Source organism: Prinia subflava, chromosome Z, assembly GCF_021018805.1.
Source record: "Prinia subflava isolate CZ2003 ecotype Zambia chromosome Z, Cam_Psub_1.2, whole genome shotgun sequence".
Classification (NCBI taxonomy): domain Eukaryota; kingdom Metazoa; phylum Chordata; class Aves; order Passeriformes; family Cisticolidae; genus Prinia; species Prinia subflava.
In genome coordinates this window covers 49,547,096-49,569,040 of record NC_086283.1, presented here as the reverse complement: position 1 = coordinate 49,569,040, position 21,945 = coordinate 49,547,096, and the positions used below count along the sequence as shown (strand labels likewise).

Here is a 21,945-nt window from a genome sequence, read left to right as displayed (position 1 = left end):
AATGAACAATCATTTAATGTATATGTATATGTACTTTTAGCCAATCACCAACTGTTTAGCTGTGCTTGCTTTCCTCTCTGTAACCTGATAAAAGGAGTATACCAGGAATAAACAGCAGAGATCAAAGCTAATCATATTGATGCCTGTTTGAAAGGATGCTCTGCTCCTTTCTCGCAACAGGGGCACTGTTGCCATGAGGTTTTTTCCTGTATGTCAAGTGCTCATATTGAAAGAGCATGTGCAGCTTCTCTCACGCTTGTTAATGTAAACACTGGCTATGTTTAGCTAACTGTCTCCCATTGTTTACATATTACTAGATGGGAGGAGAAAGGTGATGGACAGTTTGACCAGTGGTGATTAGGAGGTGGGAAATGTCCTCCAATGGATGGACATTATAGAAGATGTATATAAGTTACTTTGTAAATAAACTGCAGGGGTTCCTGCCTCCTGCTCGGATCTGCTCACAACCCAGAAAATGTCTCCTGAGTCCCTCTCTTATCGTCAGGATCAGCTGCAGCAGGGGCACTGCACAGCTTCAGCGCGGGCTGACGAGGAAGGCAATCTTCCCATGGAGTGCAGGATTTCGGGGTTCTGATTGCCGCTCCTGCGCTGGGCTGCCAGCGCACAAAGCCTCCTCGAGCACCGGTGCCTCCTCCCCAGGCTTCCTGCAGTGCCTTTGCTGACTGGGTGCAGTCAGCCAGGCTGGAGGCAGGCTCAGCTGGTGTTACAAAGCAATCCTGTCCAAAAGAAAGAAAAAAGACAAAGGCCAAAGCAGAAAGGAAGTATTAGTTCCCAGGCTGAGTTCCTCACAGGTGGAGGCAGGATTCCTCTGGTTCCCAGAAGGATGCAGAAACAGGACACAGGGACACTATGTGCCCCTTCACCTGCATCTCCAGGACCTTGCTATTGCAGGCCAAAGTAGCACAAATTGTCTTCAGCCTTTTATCCAGGTGTCTTCGGCTTGTTGGGATTTTTCCTGTGACAACAGCCAGGGAATGCTGCTTGCTGTCAAAGGGCTTTGTTCCTTCCAGGAAGCTCCGAAGACTCACTTGGGTTCCTCCTTTCTAAAACATGGCCTGGTTAATTGCCAAAAAAATGAGCAGTGTAAGCCATTCCTCGGCACATGCCAATCCCTCCAAGACATTCTGATTCCAGTGGGGTTCAGGCCCAAGGGTTGTTCTCAAGAGCACAAAAGTTCTCGGTTTCAGCAGCAAGACAAGAGCAGGCAGCTTGGCAGGCCTCTGCCATCTCAAGCACTCACTTGCCTTCCAAATTCCTCTGCTTCCTCTAGCCATGGGCGTAAGTCCTGTTCTTGACCTGCTGTCTTCTCCTGTTCCCCGTGAGACTGGCACCTGTCTGCTCCTTCCCATGGCACGTTGTGGGGAGGTATGGAATGAAATGACAGAGGAGAATTTCACAGAACCTGCACTTGGTATCGTTTGCCCCGTTTGGTGCTTGCAACTATCCGCAGCAGACATGGACTTTGCAGTTGTGTGAGCTATGTGCTCCAGAAAAGACAAGACTAAGTTAGCTCAGGAAAACCAGGATCAATTCACTCAGCTCCTGCAAGCCAGAAATGAGAGTGCAGCAAATGACTGAAAAATGCAGTGCTATGCAGCACGTCATATCCACCATGGGCAGGATAGAGATTTCCAACCCACATGCATGGAGGAATCTGACTTTGCAGGTTTCCCCCAAGCCAAAGGCAGTGGGTTTTGGCAAAGGCACTGGGACCTTAGTGTTGGACAGAGAACATTTTCAAGAGAAGGGCTGACTTGGGAGCTGAGGGAAGCAGAGAGAATGGGCAAATGTGCCCATGGATGCATCCACACTGTGAAGGTCTCTCCAAGGGCAGTCCCTACCATGGACAGAACATGGGCACTGCTCCCTGCAGAGGACATGTCCCTGCCATATTGACCACACAAACGCTGTTCAGTGTCATACAAACACATATGGGTGGTTTGTTGCTCAGCTTTTTTTCCCCACTAAGGTATCCTTCTTCCTTCAGCACGCCTTACAGTGTGCTAGTTGGTGTTAGCCATGCAGTGAATGGATAGGAATGACAGGCATTCCAATTTAGGGAACTTTCCAGGATATTATTAAAGCACAGTTTCCCTTTGAGAATTTAAGCAAGTGTTCTTGAATTTAGTCAGAAGCAGTGGTGGCCAAAGGGCACGTTTTCTTGGGTTTCCTCACATCCCGGTTCTTTTTCAGTGTTCAGCTTGGTATACAGGGGGTATGGGCTCGGTGTCTGTTTTGTGTTACTTTTGATCCTCTGTCACCGCGAGCCTAGCTAGATAAGGACACTCAGGAGACAGAGGTCTGGGTTCAAACAGAGCAGCAGGCAGGAGAGCCCACCCTTAGTTTATTCTTCCTATTACATACCTCTCACAAGGTGACCATGGATTGGAGGGTGGTTATTCCACCTCTCACCCACATTGGTCAAGGAGGCTGTCATTCAACCTCCCCTTCTCTTGGAGAAGGAATCCATAACAAGGGCAGTATTTACAAAACACGATCTTGTGTTTACATTTACGAGTGTGAGAAGCTGCACACTTCCACTTTAATATGTACGCTCAGCAAATTAGGAAATCTCAGGGCAACAATCCTCTGAGCTATGGGTGACGGACTGCAAGGGGGTTTTGTGCTCCTTTGGGACAGAGGAGAACTTTCTGGGCTTTCTTTTGCATCAGAGGAGGTTGGGTTGCTATGCATAAGTTCACAGAGCAACCCATAGAAGCTGCTATTGTGATGTCAGTGGAGGGCTGCCACATCACAGTGCTGTCAAGACGAGGTTGCCCTGGTGCACGCAAGGCATCAGCGCCCAGAGCAGCTCTTGGCGTGCTCGTTGCAGGAGGATTGCCTTGACGGAGCTGTTCTCAGGCAACAGTTTGTGCCCTGACAAGGGAGTCTGTTTCTTTTGCCTGCTGTTGCACAAGTCTGTGGACTTGTGTAGGCATTGTTTTTTTTTTTTCCCCTGCGGTTGTAGGGTGTACGGACACGTGCCGGTGTCCTTTTTTATTTTCGTTGTTTTTTGAACAGTCTGGGGACTTGGGAAGGTGTCTTTTGTTTTCACCTCTTTCTTGGACAGTCCGTGGATTACAACGGGTGTCCTTTTGTGTCCCTTTTTCCTTGCGCAGTCTGGGGACTTGTGCAAGTGGGTTTTTTTTTCCGTTTTTGTTTTCTGACCCACGGACTGGAGCAGCCCTGCTGAAACGATGGAGCGAGTCCGTAGAGCAGTCAGCAGGGCTTTTTCATCAGTGTCATCCCGCAGATTTTTGAATGGTCTGAGACGTAAGTCGAAGTTTATCCCTTGGGGCAGCACATTGAGAGCAAAGTGCCATAAAGGTGCCATTGTGTTGGTAGAGCTTCTGCCAACAGCTTCGGCTAAAAAGAGGGTGTCTCTTGCCCAGCAGGCTGTGGACAACTTCCAAAATTCAGGCTAGGAGAGCTTTGCAGGTGTCCTTCTAAAAACTGTGCGGTTCTCTCCAGAACTGAGGGAAAGCAGCTTTTTTCTGTGCTCCATCCTTAAAGGATGCGCCTGTTGAACTGGACCCTCTCTGTGTGCTACAAGAGCCATTGGCTTTGGGCTGAAGGGCCGAGTGCCAAGCCGTCTTGTGTGTGCGCCTGAAGCCCACAGCTGGGCTTGTGCTGTGTCTGAACAGAACTGCAAGCACTAAGAGGCATTTGGAGAAAGCTTTTGTGGGGAATTGTTCACAGCAACCACAAGGGACATGCTGCATGCATTTTACAAAAAGAAAATTAAAGCCCAGGAAAGAGAGGAGAAACAAGCCACTTTAGCTGTAGCGTGGACAATGAGCTACAATGTAGGCCCTGAGTGCTGAGGAACAATTTGCATTTTCCCGGCCAAATTTCTTAACAGAAACTTGGCCGGCAAGAGGTTGACACAGCCTAGGGTATTGGCCTGCAGTCTTGCTTGCTGTGCTAAAGAAGTGTTGCTCTGGGAGGGATGCTGTGAAAGGAAAATGCCCTCTGCTTGGGTGATCTTATTCTGTGGGCTTCCTCAGCACAGACAGTTTTGTAACATCACCTGGTTCATTTTCCCTTCCACCTGCAGGTCGCCTCAGAGGTGGAAGGAGTCAAGGCCGTGGTTCGGTGAGTGGGATGGGCACCCTTGACATTCCTGGTGTCTGAGGATTGTGGAGCAAGCTGTGGGCTTGGTCTGTTGTAGTTGAGAGCCAGCCTGGCAGGTTGAAAGGAAGCACGCGTCAATGTCTGCATGAGCACTACCAAAAGCATTCCATCAGTTTCCTCCTTTTCCGCTGAAGAGCTTTTAACTAATGAAAGTCAAGTTTTGCAGACAGGAGGCTGTACGTTGATTGTAGCCAGGCTGAAATATCTCCTTCGGAAGCATATGCAGTCCCATCCAAACATTAGTGTCATCAGCCCCCTTGAATTCAGTTTTAATGACTGAGGACCCCACTTGTATCCAAATCCATGACTTGTCCTTACCACAGCTGGGGATAGAGCTCAGGACAAAGAAGGTTCTAAACGCCAGGTTATTCTCTGTCCCTCACGCTGCTGTCTGTCTGCAGAGCACCACAGCACCAGCAGAAGAACCTCCTCTGGCTCGCTCTCTTCCTCCAGAGGCTAAAGAAGAGGCAAAGGACAACTTACCTGCACGTGCTGTCAGTCCAGGGCCGGAGCATCTGGAACCAGTAAGTGGCAGCTTTGGTTGGTACAGTGCCAAGCTTTGGTGCAGCGCAGAGCTGCAGGTCTGTGATCAGGCAGCACTTGCCCTTTGTGGCTGAAGATGCTGAGGGCTGGAGTGCTGCCATGACCTGGCTCTTCAGCCCGTCCACTGACAGGTGGGAAACGGGATCTGAACTTCCACACGCAGGCATCATTTTCCTGGCATTGTGACAGGCACTGTGAACTTCCCTTGGTGTCAGATAAGCGGCAGCAGGATGTCCTTTAGTGCTACTGGTGTGAAAGTGAGCCCCTTTGTGCACAGTGTCTGTGCAGGCTCCTGTTGTCAGCGCACAGAGTGGTCCCAAGGCGCAGTTCACAGCCTTGTGGGGTAGGGAGGAGGCACCGTTGCCTGCAGGGACCTGCCCCTCTCCCTGCCCTAGCTAGGCAGCCACAGTCACTGCTTCCAGGACAGCCTTAACCTTGACATGACCCAAGTTTGCTGAGAAGAATCCTGAGCAGCTGTGCATGGCAGAGACAAGGTCTGTCTCTGAAGGTCTGCAATGCAGTTCCTCTTGGCTGCTCTGTAAGGCCTGAAATCCTGAGGGGAAGCCAGTTGACCACAGGCAAGCAGGGAAATGTTCCTTGCTTCTCTTCAGACGCTTACAGAGCAAGCCAAGGCTTAGTCGCTTACCCACATCAACACCCCCACACACCAGCTTTTGTCTTCACGTGAGCTGTGTCTCTGCTTCTCAAAGCTCTCAGGAGCCAACATCCCTACTCCCTACTGTTTGTTTGTGCTTTTTCCCTGCCCATTCCTTGCAGGCCCCAGCAGGAGAGATTCTTGCCAGTCAGGACTGCTGGGCCCAGGCAGGAGAGGCGGAGCAGCAGGAGAGCATGGATAGAGTGTGCGAAGCCCGGGATTTCAGGTGTGTGCTAAGCTTTCTCACTATCTCTGGGCAGGGGTGGGCATTGCTGGGCTTTAGGAGTCCCCGTGTCAAAGAACAAATTGGCTTCTCATCATTTGACTTGCTCAGCACAGTCGGGGTAGGGCAGCCCGTGGGCAGGTCCGGCTGCTGAGCCACCTAGAGCATTGCTGCCTCCTGGGACTGGCTCCTGGAACCTTGACAAAAAGCACTGAGAACTGGACCAGAGTAAAAGCAGGGGAGGTCCAGGCTGGGCTTGAGGGCAGCAAAGGCAATTGAACTGCAAAGGCAATCGTGCAGCAGAAGAAGCACCTCAGAGAGCTTGTGCAGATCCCAGCCCTGGAAATTTGGAAGCCCCAGCTGGATAGAGCCTTGAGCAGCCTGTCCAGATGCCATAGCTGACACCAAGTGCTTGGAGCTGAAGACTGGGCTAGAGGCTTCCTGGGGTCCCTGCCGGCCTAAACCATCTTGGGATCTCTTCATTATTGGATTGCAAATGTGTACCCATCTCCTCCTCAAGCTGTAGCTTGCAGGCTCTTTCCTTGTTCCCCTAGTGAAAGCAAGAGTAGTTGTGAGAGCACTCATCTGGACTTGCCAAGCGTGTCTTAGCCAAAGACAACTTTTACAAGTCCAGTATCAGTCCACTGTATCAGAGAGCAGCATAAGACCTAGCAGGCAGGAAGCTGTTAAGCTTTCTGGAAGTACCTGGCTTTTGGCTTCTGGAAGCTGGTTTTACTTTCTCATTGCTACAGACTCTTTCACCTGCACAAATGACAAAGAGACATGCTGGTCTAGGGAGGGCATTGCAGCATTCTCTTGAGGTGGAACTAGAGGGCTGTTGGAAGCCCCTGAGCCTGCCCTATGTGGGACATGGTATGAAGCTGTGGTTTTTGCAAGGAGACTGTGTTGCTATTAAAGGCTTATTTGTCTGTCCCTTGGCGTAGATGGGAGCAGTTGTCTGCCCTTGAGAGAAAGCACCACTCCTCGCTAGCCCGGGCCTTTGAAACGTCAGCAGAGACAGCGGAGGAATTGCAGCCTCACAGGGATCTGCTGAAGGAAGAGGTTCCTCTGGCGGTGCCAAAGGTACGCTCACCTTATTCCTAGGCAGCACTTGTGGGAGAGGGGACTGCCGCCCTAGCAAGACCACCCCAAATGCTGCTGCTGGCAGCAAGCTAAGACCGAGACTGTGTTGTTGTTGTTGTTGTTCCTCTTGGAAAATGGTGCCCCCCTTGCTTCCAGGTTTGCCGCCCACAGGGGCCGTCCCCCAGGGTTCTGGAGAGGCTGCTCCAGGAGTCCTCTCGCCAAGGGGACACGCTGTCCCAGGTGTGCAGAGAGGAAACGGTGCTGGCACAAGAGAAGGCTGCCCTGGAAGCCCAGCTGCCAGGCACGGAGCGGAAGCTACGAGGCCTTTCCAAGCAGCTGGTAGAGACCAGGTAAAGGCAGGGAGGAGAATCTGGATGAGGCATTATTGAAGGTCTGTAATTACAAAGGTGGTAAGCGTTCTATCAGGATTGATTGCCTCCTGTGTGCTCTCCGGATGTTTCTCTGACAGAGACGTGGAGAGACATGAGAAAAATGAAACAATGAGAAAAATACCTGAATGTTATTTTTCTGACAGCTCAAGCTCTCAAAGCTCTTCTTGGGAGCCTGCTTGGGACCCTTTGCACATTCCTATGGCAAATGCAACTTGGCACTGAATTGAATACCAGGGAAACCATGCAGATGTTTGCTGAAATGGAAGTTTCTATCTGGTTTTGGTTTCTCCTTCAGTGCACGTGAACATCAATCTTTCCTTGCCAAGTAGTTTACATGGTATTTTCAGAATTCAATGCTCTTATATGTGATTGCTGTGAGTAGGGTGCTGACCCTTTGGTGAAGCTGGAGGGTCATGCTGAAAATCTTGAGAGTCTTCTGAGCTAACTCTGGTGAAGTATGGTGCAGGACCTAGAGCTGCTTACTAGCAGCAGCAGCAGGGAAAGGTCTTGTGAATCTTGACAGTGTCTGGGGATTCTTGCTGAGCACTGATGCTTGCGCCCTTGTCCACCCATCGCTGTAACCCGTCAAGGTGCCTTTGTCTGGTCCCACTTCCTTTTTAAAAAGTGCGCAGACATTTGTGCACTGCTGGCTTAGTTAGCCCTAAATCAAGGTAGCAAGTGCTCTTGTTCATGAACTTCCAGTAACTGAAATGGCAAGATATCTGTCCCTCCTCCCAAGCAGTTCTTGTTCAGATGAAAGCCTTGTTCTGGTTTCCTACTCATGCTGCCAGAAGCCGGAGTTTTCATGCATAGTTCAGTGCATTCCTTTAGTCCCTTTTACTTAGACAGCGTCTGGAAAACAAAGAACCTCTAGGTAGACAATGAATAGCTTTAAACTTTGACAAGTCACCAAGGAACTCACTGTGTTCTGTTGCCCTGCTAAGTGACTTGGAAGTTCTTGATGAACTCAGGGCTGGGAGCAGAGGCTGGGCTTTTGCTCATTGGCCGAGACTTTGTGGGCACAGCCACCCATGTGGTGGATACGTCCCATGTGGGATACGTCACGCAACAGCAATTTGAGCTTTGGCTGCTGAGATCAAACTCAGCTGGGCTTTCTGTCCTGGGCAAGGTCATGAGGAAAGGCTACCCAATCACCTGGTGGCGCCTGCTTTGCTATTTTGAGTGGCAGAAATAGTCTTGCTGTATCTGAGTTTCCATGTAAGCCATTTTCCATCATCAGGTATAGGGATCTGAAGGTACATCTTACTGGAAAAAGTGCCCCTGGGCGTCAGGAACAATTTCTCTTCATCTTCACAACTTGTAGGTCAGTGAAGGAGAGCCTGCAAAGCAGCCTGCAGGCGGCTCAGCGGCGCATCTCGGAGCTGGAGATGGCCAGGAGCTGTCTGGAAGGCCAAGTTCGCACAGCCACGCAGGCCAAGGAGGTGATACTTGGTGAGAGCCTCGTGCGCTTTGTTTCTGGTGATTGCCCTGCCTAGAGCAATTGCTTTGTAGCCAGCTCTGTCTGCAGCGCTTCTGAGGAGTGAAGGAGCTGGGCGCAGGTCCCTCCTTGCCTGAAACTGAAAGGGCTTAAGGTCAGTAGAGTGCTCTGCTTGGGGAGTCTCTGACTTGCCCTTTGCCATCTTTGCAGAGGATGTGAGGGGCCTTGGTCGTGAGCTGCAAGCTGTAAGATCTCTCAGCAAGCAGCAATGTGAAGAAATGGCCCAACAGCTCCGCAGGATGGAAGAGCAGTACATCAAGGCTCTCAGACTCTGGCAATCTGCTCAGGAAGAGGAAAAAAGGAAGCTCCAGGAAAACTTGGTAAGAAACAATACGCACCTGAAGTTTTCAGGCTAGCTGGGTGGGCAGGCTTAGCAGAAGAGCAGCCTGAGGATGGGACATGGCTGCAAGCATGTGCTGTAGGCTACATGTTGCTGGGCCAGGCAGCAGAGGGCTTCAAGGAATCATACCTGAAGGCCTGTGAAGACGTAGAGGATGGTGCTGGGACAGTAAATGCAGCTACAGCTTCAGGATGGGCAAAAGTCAAGTTCCCCAGGAGGCTGGGTGGTCACCACCCAAGGCATGGCAGCAAAGGAGCAGGATCTTCCCCACAGCCTCGTGCCATGCAGCCAACTGCTGCTGACCTCGCTGCCAACTGCGGTCCCAGCAGCGGGGTTCCCTGCTTTCTGTCCTTCCACAGTGGACGCACATCTTCCCTTTGGGCTTGAAACATATGCCACAGGTCCCTGTTGCTGGCCTGTCTTGTGACTAGGGCGTTGGGGTGCTGGCCCCCTCCTTGTCCTGCAGTCCACCTGCAGCTTTTCCTTGATCAAAAGGCAGAGGAACTTTGAGAAGAGAGGCTCAGAAAATAGGCCGAAATGCTGAGGAGAGAGGGGCCAGGAAACAGGCAGCCATCAGAACAGGGAAGGAAGGTGGCATCTCCTTTCCTTTCACTTGCTGACCCTCCTGCTAAGTTTCTGGTTAAGACAGGAGTGCTGGAGGGCACAAAGACAGTACTGTGAACTCTTCAGGTCAGGGGTTGTGGAAGGGATGAGGCTTCCATTTTTTTCTTTGGAGAGCATAGCTGGGACTTCATCTGGATATGTCTCTTCCCCTCGGCAGGAGAGACAGCTGGAACAACAGCGTTTGGAGGCGCAGCAGCAGCTGGAGGAACAGGCAAACCTCGTGGCAGAGGTACAGGGGGAGCAGGAGAAAAGGCTGCTTGACATGAAGCAGGAAGCTGTCATCATAGAAGCAGAATAAGCAATCATACGAAACAGAGCCAGTCAAAAGGCAAAGAGTGTGAAAAGAGAGTTTGTGTGTTGTATTGGACTCCTGTGAGCTCCTTAATGGCTCTGCTTCTCTGCACAATGTCTGTCTGGGTGGGATTGTGTCTTAGCTAGGCCTTGGTAAACTCAAGAATGAGAACAGAATACTCTTGGAGAGCATGAGCACATCAATGTTGCTTGCCACACAAGTGGTGTGTGGGAAGTTTAACGCGGTCTTCTCTTCCTTTCTGTGCAGCTCCAGCATCAGAAGGCTGCTGTCTTAACCAGAATGCACCAGATGGAGAGAAAGCTAATCCGAAGCCAGCAGCAAGTCGAGCAGCTGAGGCTGGAGCTGAGTAAGGAGCGGGAGAATGGGCAGGTGAGCCTGACCAGCCAGGTAGCAGAGGGAAGGGCAGGAATGGCGCCATGGACTATAGATCTCAGGCGAGGGAAGGCAAGGACTACTGCAGGCACTGGATGCACAGAGGCAGGTGCTAGTAAGATTTTTCCTGACACAATATCAAGGACAAGCTACAGCAAGCTCAGAGGGAGATGAAGGCAATGGAGAAGAGACACAAAGAAGAAATGGAAAGGATGCGCAGGATCCAGCTGCAGTACAGGCTGTGTGAACAAAAGCAGGTGAGTGGAAGAGCAGTAGGCACTGCACTCATGCAACAAGGGGTCTCTCCTCTTCTCACCTTTCCCCTGCACAGCAGCAGGTAGATGGAGGCAATACTCTGTGTTCTCCACGGCAGCTGGTCACAAGGACTCTTACTGGGCCACTGAATCTCAGCGGCTGCCGTGGGCAGCAGGGCTAATGCTTTGGCCAGTGGGCCGGCAATGCTGTGAATGTATTTCTGCTGTCCACAAAGTGCTGGCTTTGTATTTTGAGAGGTCTGTTCAGGTGAACGTGGTGACCCACACAGATTCCGAACAAGTTGTCCCTGTCCATGGTGAATGCAGTGCTGAGAAGAGGGTGAAATTTCAAGTTGCTTTTTCCCTTTCACAGTCTCTACTATGGCTGGCTGTGCCAAGCTGTAGTCTCTGACTGCTTGTTTGGGTTGGATTTGAGGTGGAAGAGTTGACAGCTCAGCTTGCAGCCTTACACCAGTGTTGTTCCAAAGGGCTTCCCTTTGAAATGGGCTGTCTGGGGAATCTCTGCCAGCCACCTTTCTGACACAAATTAATTTCTTGTCCCAGATGGACACAGGCTCTGCAGCAGCGTCCTCCAAAGAAGGAGTCTCCCCTCTGCAGCCTGAAAACTCGAGCATGGACAGTTCATGCTGGTCAAGCCAGGAGAGAGAGAAGCAATGCCTGAAGATGCTGAGTACGTCCTGTGGATTTCCTGTGCAATGGAGCAGTGTGTTGTGTGTGTGCCTCAGCATCAGCTGTACCACATCTTCCTCCTCACCCCAGTGTCACATCGACATTCTGGACTCCCTACAGAAGCCATTGTTGTGCTTGGATGCAGCCGGGGAGCTCGTGGGGCATTCCTTTTGCCTCTGAGGGCAGCTGGGAGTGGGTGGGCTTTGCCTGAGCTTCCCTGTGCGGGAAAGGCAAAAGCAGGGATTGTTTCCCAAACCACAGAAGGCTGTGACCTAGCAAATGACCCAGTGAACACAGTGTGTGTGCTAGTGTGGCCAAAGTGATCAGCACAGTTGGCTTCCTGGATTCCCTTTAGACTCCTGACTTGTCACTGGTCCTTGGAGACCAAATCCTTCTGAGAAGTTGATTGGCTGTGGGGCTGGTTTCATACTGGGGTTGTTTTTAGGACTGGTATTACTTCTACGATTCCTTCTTGGTTGTGATGAGAATTCTACAGTTTGGTTAACCCAACCTCCTTGAAAAGAACATCAGGTACATCTTGAAAAGTCACATCAATGTGGCACGGTCAGACAAAACTGCCCTGCAGGCAATTCTCAGGAGGAAGCCTGCAGCCCCTCTGCAGCACATTCCTCCAGTACGGGGCACTTTGTCACGGTTAATGCCCAGCCAGTGAATACTCTTGGAATACTAAGCATCGGCCTCAATACTCTAGGAAAGCACACCAAGGCCTTGGCGACTCTGCAGTAAAACTCAGCTGGTTCTTTTAACTGGCAAGGGCTGGCAGTGCAGGGCTGTCAGAGAATAACCGGTGAGGTAAAGAGAGCCTGCTTTACTCAGTGTCTGCCATCAACTCTTGGGACAGAGGGTGGATTGATCTACTCCTCCGTGGGTCTGAACTCTGAGACAACCATCTTCTGTCTCGAGTGGTGTCAACAAGCTTGTGATGGAGCTCGGTCTGGCTGTGGCTTCTTCACAGTGGTTGTCAGTGGCCATTCATGGGCTTTGCCAAGCTTTTAGTCATACCTGCCCTGCCGCTGACGGCTGATGTGTCTGCAGAGGCTGGAGCCTTCCTTAGCTGGGAGGTTTCAGCTGCCGCCACGGTGCTGCAGCTTTGCCTGGACTCGTGAAAGGATCAGCGCCTCCTTTGGGCAGCTGTGTGTGTCACGGCAGCGCCTGAGGAGCGGCGCTGTCCTTGTGACCCGTCTCGGCCGTGCCCGTTTGGGAAGATGGGGCACGTGGGCCGTGTTCAGGAGGCCGAGCCCAGTGCTGGTGCCTGCTGCCTCCCAGGCTGAAGACAAGGAGTTGTAGTTCTTCACTAAATGGGAATGGGCAAAGTCATCTTTGGAACTTAGGCTGCTCATAAAGGAAGAGAGTCCTAATTCTTACAGCCATTGTTCTTGGTGATGGCATGAGCTGCTGTTCTCTAAAACTGGCAAGGCATTCTTTAGGCAAACTGCTGAGAGGTAGAGAAGTGCCCTCCTCTCCTGGAATTCACTTTGCAATATTCTTTCTGCTCTGCAAAAAGCAGCTGTTGATAAAAATTCACCCCAGATCCCAGGGGGCATTTAAACTCTGAAAGTATGAAACCTTTTGTGGAATCTCACAAGAGAGTGTTTCTCCCCAAGAAAAGGAAGGGTCATGATTTTTCAGCCCTCCTTCCCTTTGTAGATTGCAATCACTTGCCTTGGTGCCTGTTCCTTTCTGATCTCTGTGTGCTCTGAAGGTTTCTCCCTGGGCTTAGTTTGCTCTCAAGGTAAACCTGCAAAGGAGTATGGAGAATCAGACTGTGTGCAGGCCGTGTGTGTTTCAGAGCTGCCTGGCTTGCTGGGGCTGCTGCTGTTGTTGTTCTTGTTGATGTCACTGTAAGGCAACCGACCATGAATTGCTCAGAGCCTCACAGAGTGGAGCTGAGTTTCAGAGCTCCTAGAAGTCAGTATCTCTCTTTTGAAGTTTGCTTCTTGCATTTTGTTTCTTTCAGGGAGCATTGTGAGCATGGCAGATCCAGCAGAGAAATACACTGGCTGGCAACATATTGGCAGTGGGTGAGTGCAGCCACACTTCCTTCTACACAACTATGGGCCAGGTATTTTGGTGGTGCAGTATCAAGTGGGAAGTCAGGCAAGCTGCAAGCATCTTCAGAGCCCGGCTTTAGATTGTCCCTGTCTCAGTACTGATCACATGGCATCATCAAAGATAACTGGATGCTGCCAAAGTCTTGCCTGCTTTAGGGAGCAGCACCTGGAAGCCCTCCTGTCCCTCAAGCGTGTGGCACCAGTTTGCTTGTTTTCCTAGGAAACTTGGTTTTGTATGAGTCAAAGTAAGACGGCCACACTAAGGAAGGAAGCAAAACCTGAGAGAGAGCTTCCCTCCTGATAGCTGTCAGATAACAGCTGTTTTCTTTCCAAAATCTTGCTGAAAACAATATTCAGTGGTCAGGACACTAAGAAGGGCTGTGTGGTGTTGCCTGAGTTTAACGGATAGAATCAAGAGAGAGGTGAGAAGGCCCAACAGGCCTACGTGTTTCATTGCCTGGAAAGGCACGCCACACGCACAGACACAGAAAGGAAAAGGCAAAGAAAACCCCCACATCCATATTCTAGTGTGTCCTTTGGAGATTTGTAGCAGCCCTTTTTTTTCCTGTTGGACGCCTCTTTTCTCTTGCACACGCTGCACGGCAGAGGGCTGCTGGGCTGCTGTGCCATTGGCTGAAGAGTAGATGACCTCTGGTGTTTTAGAGATGCTTCAGGCAGCAGAGAGCTCCCTCCTGGGCTGCCTTTTGCTTCTCAGCACTGAACAGCTTCTCTGTTCTCACCGCTGTCCTTTTTGTAGGGCTTTTGGCACCGTTTCTAAGGCCTTGGATGCTGCCAGGGGACAACAGGTAAGTGCCAACAGCCCATGCAGATTTTGCATCTCATTTCCCCTGGGATGGGATCTGTGGCCAGAGCTTTGGGCCGCCTGTCTATGCTACAAAGGCTGTCCCGCAGAAGCAGGCTGCAAAATGCATCTTGGACAGGCTTTGTCCTTCTTACCTAGCTGAATGGATGCAAGGACAGCAGTGGTGTTTTTCTGAGGACACACTGGCTTGGACTTACTGGCTAAATATGCATAGATTAGCTGATGGCAACAGCCCTCATTTTTGGACCAATTCCTCTTAAGCCCAGGTTCAGACACAGATAGGATTTCCCATTGTTTTCCATCACGTGGTGCAGTTTGAAAATATAATGCAAGACCTAAAGAAGGAAAGATCTCGTCTGGAGTGCAGTTTGGCATTTCAGTCCTAGGTAACCTGGTACACACACCCACACATATACATACACACACACACAGACAAAGACATCAGTGTGAAGAAGTTGATGAAGAGCTTTGAATAATACAACCTTGTGTTGGTCCTGTGTCAGTGACATGCCATTACAGAGCTGCTGCTTGTACTGAACAGACACGATGGTGTCTTGGAGAGTCCCACTGTTCTTTGGGGCTAAAAGTTCAGAGTCCTGAATTCTCATTGGTGGCTCTCAGCAAATACTACTCCATTGTCCTGGAGTAGTTCCTGATCCACCTGCAGTGCTGCGCTCAAGAACTGCACTTGGAGGCACTGCACTACAAGGCATTCTGTAAGCCCTAAAGCCCATTTCAACCTGGTGTGTATCCATAATGTACCACAGAAAGGATTCTTCATTTTTAAACCCACTACATAATTACAAGTCTAGAGCGTGGTGAAGAACGTTCTTCAGAGATGCAAAATCCAAACTGAAGAAGTTGGGATGTGCTAGAATTGCAACTTTGCTTTGAGTCGCCTTGGAGTTCTTTTCTGGACAGCATTTTCTCCTTCATGTCTGTCTGTATTTACTTTGGCGCACAATCAAGAATGGCAGCAGTTTCTGAAGTGCTGGTCAAAGCCCCTAGAAATGCTAACGTGTTATCTGCGGTTTCAATTTCTTTTCACAGCAGCAACATTGCTTTTGGCTAGCAAAAGGTGTGTAAGCGATAAACAAAGTCTATTTGAGAAGTCTGTGGGTGCAGAGAGTGTTGTTAGCATTTTGTGGTTGATGGTTTGGATTCCCTTTTTACCCAGGTGACAAGGCGTCCAGGCTCATGAGCGCACGGGAGAAAGAGGCTCATGTAATGTGTGCTCCTAACAGCTTTCAACATCATTGTAGGTGGCCATAAAAGAACTTAATCTCCAGCACCAGGGTGTCGAGGAAGTGTTAAAAGAAATCCTGGTCTTGAAAGAAAAAAGAAACCCCAATATTGTCACCTACCTACAAAGGTAAATAGTTCTGGTGTTGTTCTGGGAATGTTCGTTTGCATACATGCAAGGCACAGATTGCAAAGCTCTTTCCTCACTGGCTCAAAAGCGATCTTTCTATTGCAGCAATCCACTCCTGTAAGAGACGTGGGAGGAGATTGCATTTTGTCCCCAGGAATGGTTCCTGGCATAAAGAGCTTGGAGACTGTTCTTAGAAATCTGGCTCTCTTACTAAGCCAGCAGCCTGTATGTTCACTGGCTGCATGTTCTTTTGCTGTTTTGGGGCATGAATTTTTCCAAGTGTCAGAGGAGAAGTGCTGACAAAGCATCACAGCAATGATTTGCCTTGCCATGTTCCCACTCTTTTCCATTGCTATGCATGCCAAAAGACTAGACTAGGAGACACAGAATTTGCCAGGTTTGAAATTGGTTTTCCTGTTTTTGACTGTCCTTTATTCAAGAATTCCCAAAGGGTGTCCACAGTGCTGCACACCCACTTGCCCAAGGCAAAAGCTCTGAACACTTGTGTCTCCTTGTTGCTGGAATTAAGGGTGCAATTTGTGTATGAAGATGATGAAGCAGCTGCTGGGATGTGTCTGCTTCCAGATTTATCTTTGCCTCCCAAAACAGCCTTTTTTGCCTGCTTGCCACCTGAACCGTCTCCTTTTTTGTGGACGTGTCTTCCCCATTTAGACAGCACAGATTGCAAGCACTGGATAGCCTAGGTGGAGCGTGTCTTCATTTCATTCCATCTTCATTTAGCAGTGACCTGGAAGCAAAACTCAACTGTAGGCTTTTCTTCCGTACGGCAATTTAGCTTTGCACATTCAGCTCCACGCTGTTGTTTTCCTCTTCCAGCTACCTTGTCAATGGGGCTGTCCTGCTGGTGCTGGAGTACATGGACGGAGGCTCTTTAGCTGAGGTTGTCAGAAAGAAAAGGATGGATGTAGGACACATAGCAACAGTCTGTCGCGAGGTAAGGAATCCTGCTTGTGCTTGGGATGGCTTGGATGGGCTTGTCCTTTGAAAGCTCTGCTGAGTGATTCCATGTTCAGAGCTTTCTTTCTGTCTTGCTCTTATGCTTCAGAGAAGCAAGAGCATCTGGATGGAACTGTCTGCCAGTGTCCCTGCCCTTACTATAGTCTGTTCTTTACGCTTCTCTACCATTGTTGAACTCTCTGTCTCCTTTTCCTTTGTATTTTCTCTTCTGTGCTTTGCCTCTCCAAGCCTTTGCCCACAATCTTTCTGCACTGACTTCTTTGCCTGTAAATGCAAAGGTGTCCGAGTTTGAGACCAACGGCAAAGCCAAAGGGAGACTCATCTCTCACAGGTCTCAGCTTCAAGGGATGGCATGGCACCCCCATGGTGCTTGCTGCTGAAAACTGACTCATCAGCTACTTCCAAATCTGCTGTGGAGGCAGCCATCAAACGCTTGTCCTCCAGTCTCCCGCCCGACAGTGATCCCCTTGGTACCTAAGGCAGGGACTTTTCCTCTTTTGGAAAACCCTCCTTTGTCCTTGGGATGGGGAGAACATATCCACCGGAGCAGCGGTATTCTGACTGGCTTTGCAGGGGACAGACTCCTGCAACGACGGATGTTTGCCCCTCAGAAACAAAGATGCCTTCCCTTGGAAAGATCCTGCTCTCCTGGGGTTGCAGCAGCAAGCTCTTCCTCTTGCCAGCACTCAGTGTTCCTGTGGGATCTGTGAATCTTCATGAGCAGTTTCCTTTTGTGTGTGATGAATTCAGATCAGGCTAACTTTTGGCCTCCTCTTTCTTTTTTCTCTCTCAGTGCCTGCAAGGCCTGGCTTTCCTTCATGCCAACCAGGTGATCCACAGGGACATCAAAAGTGACAACATCCTTCTGAGCCGGGATGGCGCCGTCAAGTTGGGTGAGTGTTCTTGGTCAGGCGCAGCACTCCGGGGAGGAGCTGGGCTGGGGCTGCTTTTGTTTGGCTGCCAGGTGCCAGCAGTGGAGCTGCTGACAGTGCAGGGATCACTGCTGCGAGCTCAGGGTGCGGCTGGAAGGTGCTGAGTGGGGCTGAGAGGAACAAGGTGTCCAGAGTAACTTTGGTTTGTGTGTGCTCCTTCCAAAGGGAGAGAGTTACAGTGTAAACCTTCATGTGAATGAGGAAAAGCCAAGGTGGGAATCGTGGCAGGTTTGTTAAGGGGACAACTCTCAATTTTCTTGGCTGCAGTCCTGAGGAAAGAGAGCACAGCTGCTTTTCCAGCAAGATTGAGCACTGCATTGTGAGACTTGGAGTGAGAAACCCTTTTCCTTGGTTTCCTCTTTGAAGCAGTGTTTGTTTTTCTCCTCAGCTGATTTTGGCCTCTGTACTTGGCTCACCCCTGAGCACAGTAAACGGAAGTCCGTGGTCGGCACCCCTCGCTGGATGGCACCCGAGGTGGTGAGAGGAGAGCCATACGGCCCCAAAGTGGACATCTGGTCCCTTGGCATCGTAGGAATACACATGGCCAAAAGAGAGACTCCTTACATTCGTCTAAACAGTGCCAGGGTAAGGTGCAAGTACGCTCAGGTACCGGTGTCCTTCTGGTCTGTCTCCATTAGACAAAATCCCATGCCCACAGCTTCAACTGGTTCCACCAAGGCCCACTTTGAAAAAAGGTCCCTGGGGCTCTCATGAGCTGTCAAGGCAAGGCCTCTTGCAGGTTGCAATAACTGGGGCTGCACCAGAGCCTTTTGTCTTTTGGGAGAGCAGGCTCATCTCTAATGGTCTGCTAGGCAAAAAATTGCCACTGCAGACTGGAGCTTGAAATACGGCGTCTAGGTGAGCACTTAAGGATATGGAAGAAACAGGAAGGCTCTCATGTTTCCTTTCCTTCAGGCTATGTATCTGATAAGCACGCAGGGGGCACCAGATGTGCACACGCTCAGGCTGCCCGCTGTCTTGCGTGACTTTCTGTGCTGCTGCCTGCAGATGGATGTGGACAGGCGAGGCTCTGCCAAGGAACTTCTGCAGGTACGATGCAAAGCGGCTGCAGGCCCACCAGCTCTTCCCTCGCACAAACTCCAGGACATCAGATGGGCCCCCTGTAGTGATCTCTGCTCTGGGTGCTTTTCAAATGGAAACCAAGTGGGATCCAAGACTGACTGAGGTTAGATGGGACCAGTGAAGGTCATCTAGTCCAAACTGCCTGCCACTGGCAAGGACATGCTCAAGGAGATCAGGTTGCTCAGAGCCCCATCCAACCCGACCTTGAATGTTGCCAGGGGTGGAGCACCTGCCAGCTCTCTGGGCAGCCTGTGCCCCTGTTTCAGCACTCCCCTGGAAAACAGTTTCCACCTTCAGAGCCAATCTGAATCCACTCTCTTTGAGCTTAAAAGCAGTCCCCTTTGTCCTCTTGCAATTGGCCCTGCTAACAGATGTGTCCCTATCTTTCTTCTAAGCCCCTTCCAAGATTGAAAGGTCTCCTTGGGGCTTGCCCTTCTGCAGGCTAAACAAGCCCAAGTGTCTTAGGTAATCCTCAGAGGAGAGCTCGCAACTTGTGGTCATTTCTGAGGCCCCCTTTTGCTCTTGGCTGCTGTGTTCAGGTTTAGCTGCTAGCCAAGGCAGTGAACTATTGCAGTGCTGGGGGTGGAGGCCTGCAGTGGGGCTTGAAGAACTCAAGGAAAGCAGTCCCTGCCAAGCGGTTCTACACTGGTCTGTGGCAAGGCAAGGGCTGTGTGGAGCTGCCTGTGAGCCTCAGAGTGCACCCAGCTTGTCGCTCCTGGCCCACTCTTAGAGGTTCCTGCCAGCCAAACAGGGACAGCTGAGCAGGATTTGTGCCAGCCGCATGTGCTGCCTGGCCCGGTCAAGTAGATGAGAACCTCTGCGGCTTTGCTGCCAGTTTTTGTGGCAGACAAGGAGCTGGTGAACGGGCCACTTCCTTGGCTGTCCCAGCTGTGAAGGAAGATGCCAGCCAGCACAGGAGGGGAAGGGCATGCCAAGGAAGACATTGCTCTGCCTGCAAGCCAGAGCTGAGTCCATCTGCGCTCTGCCGTTTGTGTCTGTCTGTGTTTCTGGGTGCTAGAGGAATCCAGCTTGACCCTGATAGAAGCTCAGTTTGGAAAAGGATGCTTTCCTTTCTCCTTTGGCTCTTTACTTTCAATTTCTTTTGTTTTTTCCCTTTGGACAGCATCCATTTCTCAAATTAGCGGAGCCTCTCTTCAGCCTCTTCTGGCAGCCTGATTGCTGTCATCCCTGCAGCAAAGTAGTGCAGGCAGCACAAGGACACCTCATGAGTTGGAGAAAAGAGCCTCTGAGGACAGGAAGAAATCTTGAGGAGAGAGGGGCCAGGAAACAGGCAGCCATCAGAGCGGGAAAGGAAAGGTGGCATCTCCTTTTCTCCCACTTGCTCATCCTCCTTCTAAATTTCTGCTTAGGACAGCATTGCTGGGGGTCACAAAGTCACTATTAATGTCACTACTGTGGTCTCACACAGACATTTTGGACTCCTTACAGAAGCCGTTGTTGTGCAGCCGGGGAGCTCGTGGGGCATTCCTTTTGCCTCTGAGGGCAGCTGGGAGTGGGTGGGCTTTGCCTGAGCTTCCCTGTGCAGGAAAGGCAAAAGCAGGGATGATTTCCCAAACCACAGAAGGCTGTGACCTAGCAAATGACCCAGTGAACACAGTGTGTGTGCTAGTGTGGCCAAAGTGATCAGCACAGTTGGCTTCCTGGATCCCCTTTCAAATTCTCCAACCAGTGGAGACAAAATCTTTCAGAGAAATTGGCTGTGGGGCTGCTTTCATACTGGTGTTGTTTTTATGATTGGTAGTACTTGTACTATTCCTTCTACAGATCACATGGACCCCTGCCATGTAAGTCTCCACTCCAGGTGCTTTTCAAATTAAAACAAAGGAAAGCTGCAGTGAAGCAACTGAGGAAGAGGAGATGACCAGGAGCAGTTCGGGATTTCCTTCTCCAATGCCAGCTTGGAGATGGACTCAGAATAAAAATCCTAGAAACCCCCAAGCTCTGTTGGAGGGGTTTGGATTGCCCCCTTGGTCACCTTATCTGTTGCGGTGTGCGTTTCCCAGGATGCGCTGCCAGCATTGGGGTGCGTCACATTCCCCCCGGGGAGACTCTTTCTCCCCGCTCAGGAACTCCGACGGTCTCAGCGGTTGCTTTTGGGGTGCAGAGATGAAGCAGAGGCGAGACGGGTCTTGGGGTAAACTGAGGAGATTTATTAAAGGTACAACTGAAGAATAAAAACTAAAAGCTGAACCCCAAGGACCGGGAGCACATGTCTTGCCGTGGATTTTATAGACAGGGCAATACAAAGCAAACAACCAATGAGAATGCACTCAGGGAGGAGTCCAAGGCAGGGATACAGAACGAAATCCAATGGGAATAGCAAAAGCAGTGTAACGATACAAAACAGCAAATGATATATTGAGCGAGGGAAGATTGGCAAGGAAAATACTAGCAACAGAGGCAGGGATACAGAGAATTGACACACAATGGCATGTATAATTTAAATCATAACACACAAATGAAATAGAAAGCTAGCCTGAAAACTCAAAGCAAAAACCCACACCACAACACATCATTGCAGCATGTTTTGCCTAACAAACTAGAACAAGCTAAACTGAGTCACTCCTTTTTCACCAAAATGCTGGGGCCTTGGTAAGACTTTTCAGATTAACTCCAGCACAAGCCTCTAATATCATTTCTATATGCCCTGACTGCCAGTATTGCTCCCTTCCTAATGTGAACACAGGGGTCATTCCAAGAGGTCTACAAAGCCTACAGATTTGGCAAACAGATGTGACACACATTCCTGAATCTGGCCGCTTGAAATTTGTGCATGCTTCTATTGATGCCTTTTCAGGTGCTCTGTTTGCCTCAGCTCCCACGGGAGAGACAGGGAGAGACACTTGATGTCATTTTGCTGCTGCCTTTGCCACCTTAGGAATTCCACAACAGATTAAGACAGATAATGGCCCACATACATTTCCTGTAGAACTGCAAACTTCTTCTCCTTATGGGCTATCACTCACCAAAGGGGCATACCTCACTCACCCACAGGACAATCAATTATAGAACGGACCCGGCGCCCATGGCGTTCTCAAACGTCTTCTGGTACAACAAAAGGGGGGAGCTGGGGACACTCCTGCTGAAAGATTATGCAAAGACCTGTATGTTTTTAATGTCTTGAATTGTTCAGTGGCAGACTTAAATCCCCTCAAGTTATTGAACTTGCTACTGTTGTCAGAGCTTTTCAAAATTTTTCTGTTCTTTTTAATCTAGTAAGAGATTCAGTTTATGTTGCAAAATTGTGAGGCCTCAGCCCTGAAAAAAAGTGTAAAAAACCTGGAAACAGATGATAGATTTGAATTGCTGAATAAACGCCTAAGAAGCTAAAGACTCCATAAATAGATTAGAAATTTAGTTGAAACAAGCTTATATGTATTAAGCATTATATTATGTATTGTTATAATTATTCCGTATATTTTACTGTGTATTTAAACTAAAAGTAAAATTTGGATCTTGGCTAGATAACCTGTTTAGTGGCTAAGGTCTGACATCTTGGCTAAAAGACTTTCTTAGGATAGG

At 49.9% G+C, this 21,945-nt stretch overlaps 2 protein-coding genes across 2 annotated transcripts; both read left to right on the top strand.

The window, feature by feature from the left end:
- Positions 1–1,653: 1,653 nt before the first annotated feature.
- Positions 1,654–13,830, top strand: LOC134564431 (ciliary rootlet coiled-coil protein 2-like). Its single transcript, XM_063423284.1, has 11 exons — positions 1,654–4,116; positions 4,557–4,679; positions 5,476–5,579; positions 6,521–6,659; positions 6,816–7,009; positions 8,376–8,503; positions 8,700–8,869; positions 9,671–9,742; positions 10,073–10,195; positions 11,017–11,143; positions 13,121–13,830. Exons 3-11 carry the CDS (start codon positions 5,548–5,550, stop codon positions 13,186–13,188), a joined length of 1,053 nt encoding a protein of 350 aa, XP_063279354.1. The 5' UTR covers positions 1,654–4,116; positions 4,557–4,679; positions 5,476–5,547; the 3' UTR covers positions 13,189–13,830.
- A 1,279-nt stretch (positions 13,831–15,109) lies between these two features.
- LOC134564432 (serine/threonine-protein kinase PAK 3-like) lies at positions 15,110–21,779 on the top strand. The gene is made up of 7 exons (XM_063423285.1): positions 15,110–15,409; positions 16,247–16,364; positions 17,181–17,280; positions 17,708–17,904; positions 18,235–18,369; positions 19,526–19,719; positions 20,188–21,779. Exons 2-7 carry the CDS (start codon positions 16,287–16,289, stop codon positions 20,282–20,284), a joined length of 801 nt encoding a protein of 266 aa, XP_063279355.1. The 5' UTR covers positions 15,110–15,409; positions 16,247–16,286; the 3' UTR covers positions 20,285–21,779.
- Positions 21,780–21,945: the final 166 nt, after the last annotated feature.

Excerpts from the sequence above, each read along its gene's own strand:
- LOC134564431 (XM_063423284.1), top strand. The coding sequence starts at position 5,548 with ATGGATAGAGTGTGCGAAGCCCGGGATTTCAG. Across the intron at positions 8,504-8,699 it reads GGCCAAGGAGGTGATACTTG|AGGATGTGAGGGGCCTTGGT; the intron begins GTGAGAGCCTCG and ends CCATCTTTGCAG. Across the intron at positions 10,196-11,016 it reads AGGAGCGGGAGAATGGGCAG|ATGGACACAGGCTCTGCAGC; the intron begins GTGAGCCTGACC and ends TTCTTGTCCCAG.
- LOC134564432 (XM_063423285.1), top strand. The coding sequence starts at position 16,287 with ATGGACGGAGGCTCTTTAGCTGAGGTTGTCAGAAAGAAAAGGATGGAT. Across the intron at positions 17,281-17,707 it reads GGATGGCGCCGTCAAGTTGG|CTGATTTTGGCCTCTGTACT; the intron begins GTGAGTGTTCTT and ends TTTTCTCCTCAG. Across the intron at positions 19,720-20,187 it reads ATCAGAGCGGGAAAGGAAAG|ATCACATGGACCCCTGCCAT; the intron begins GTGGCATCTCCT and ends TTCCTTCTACAG.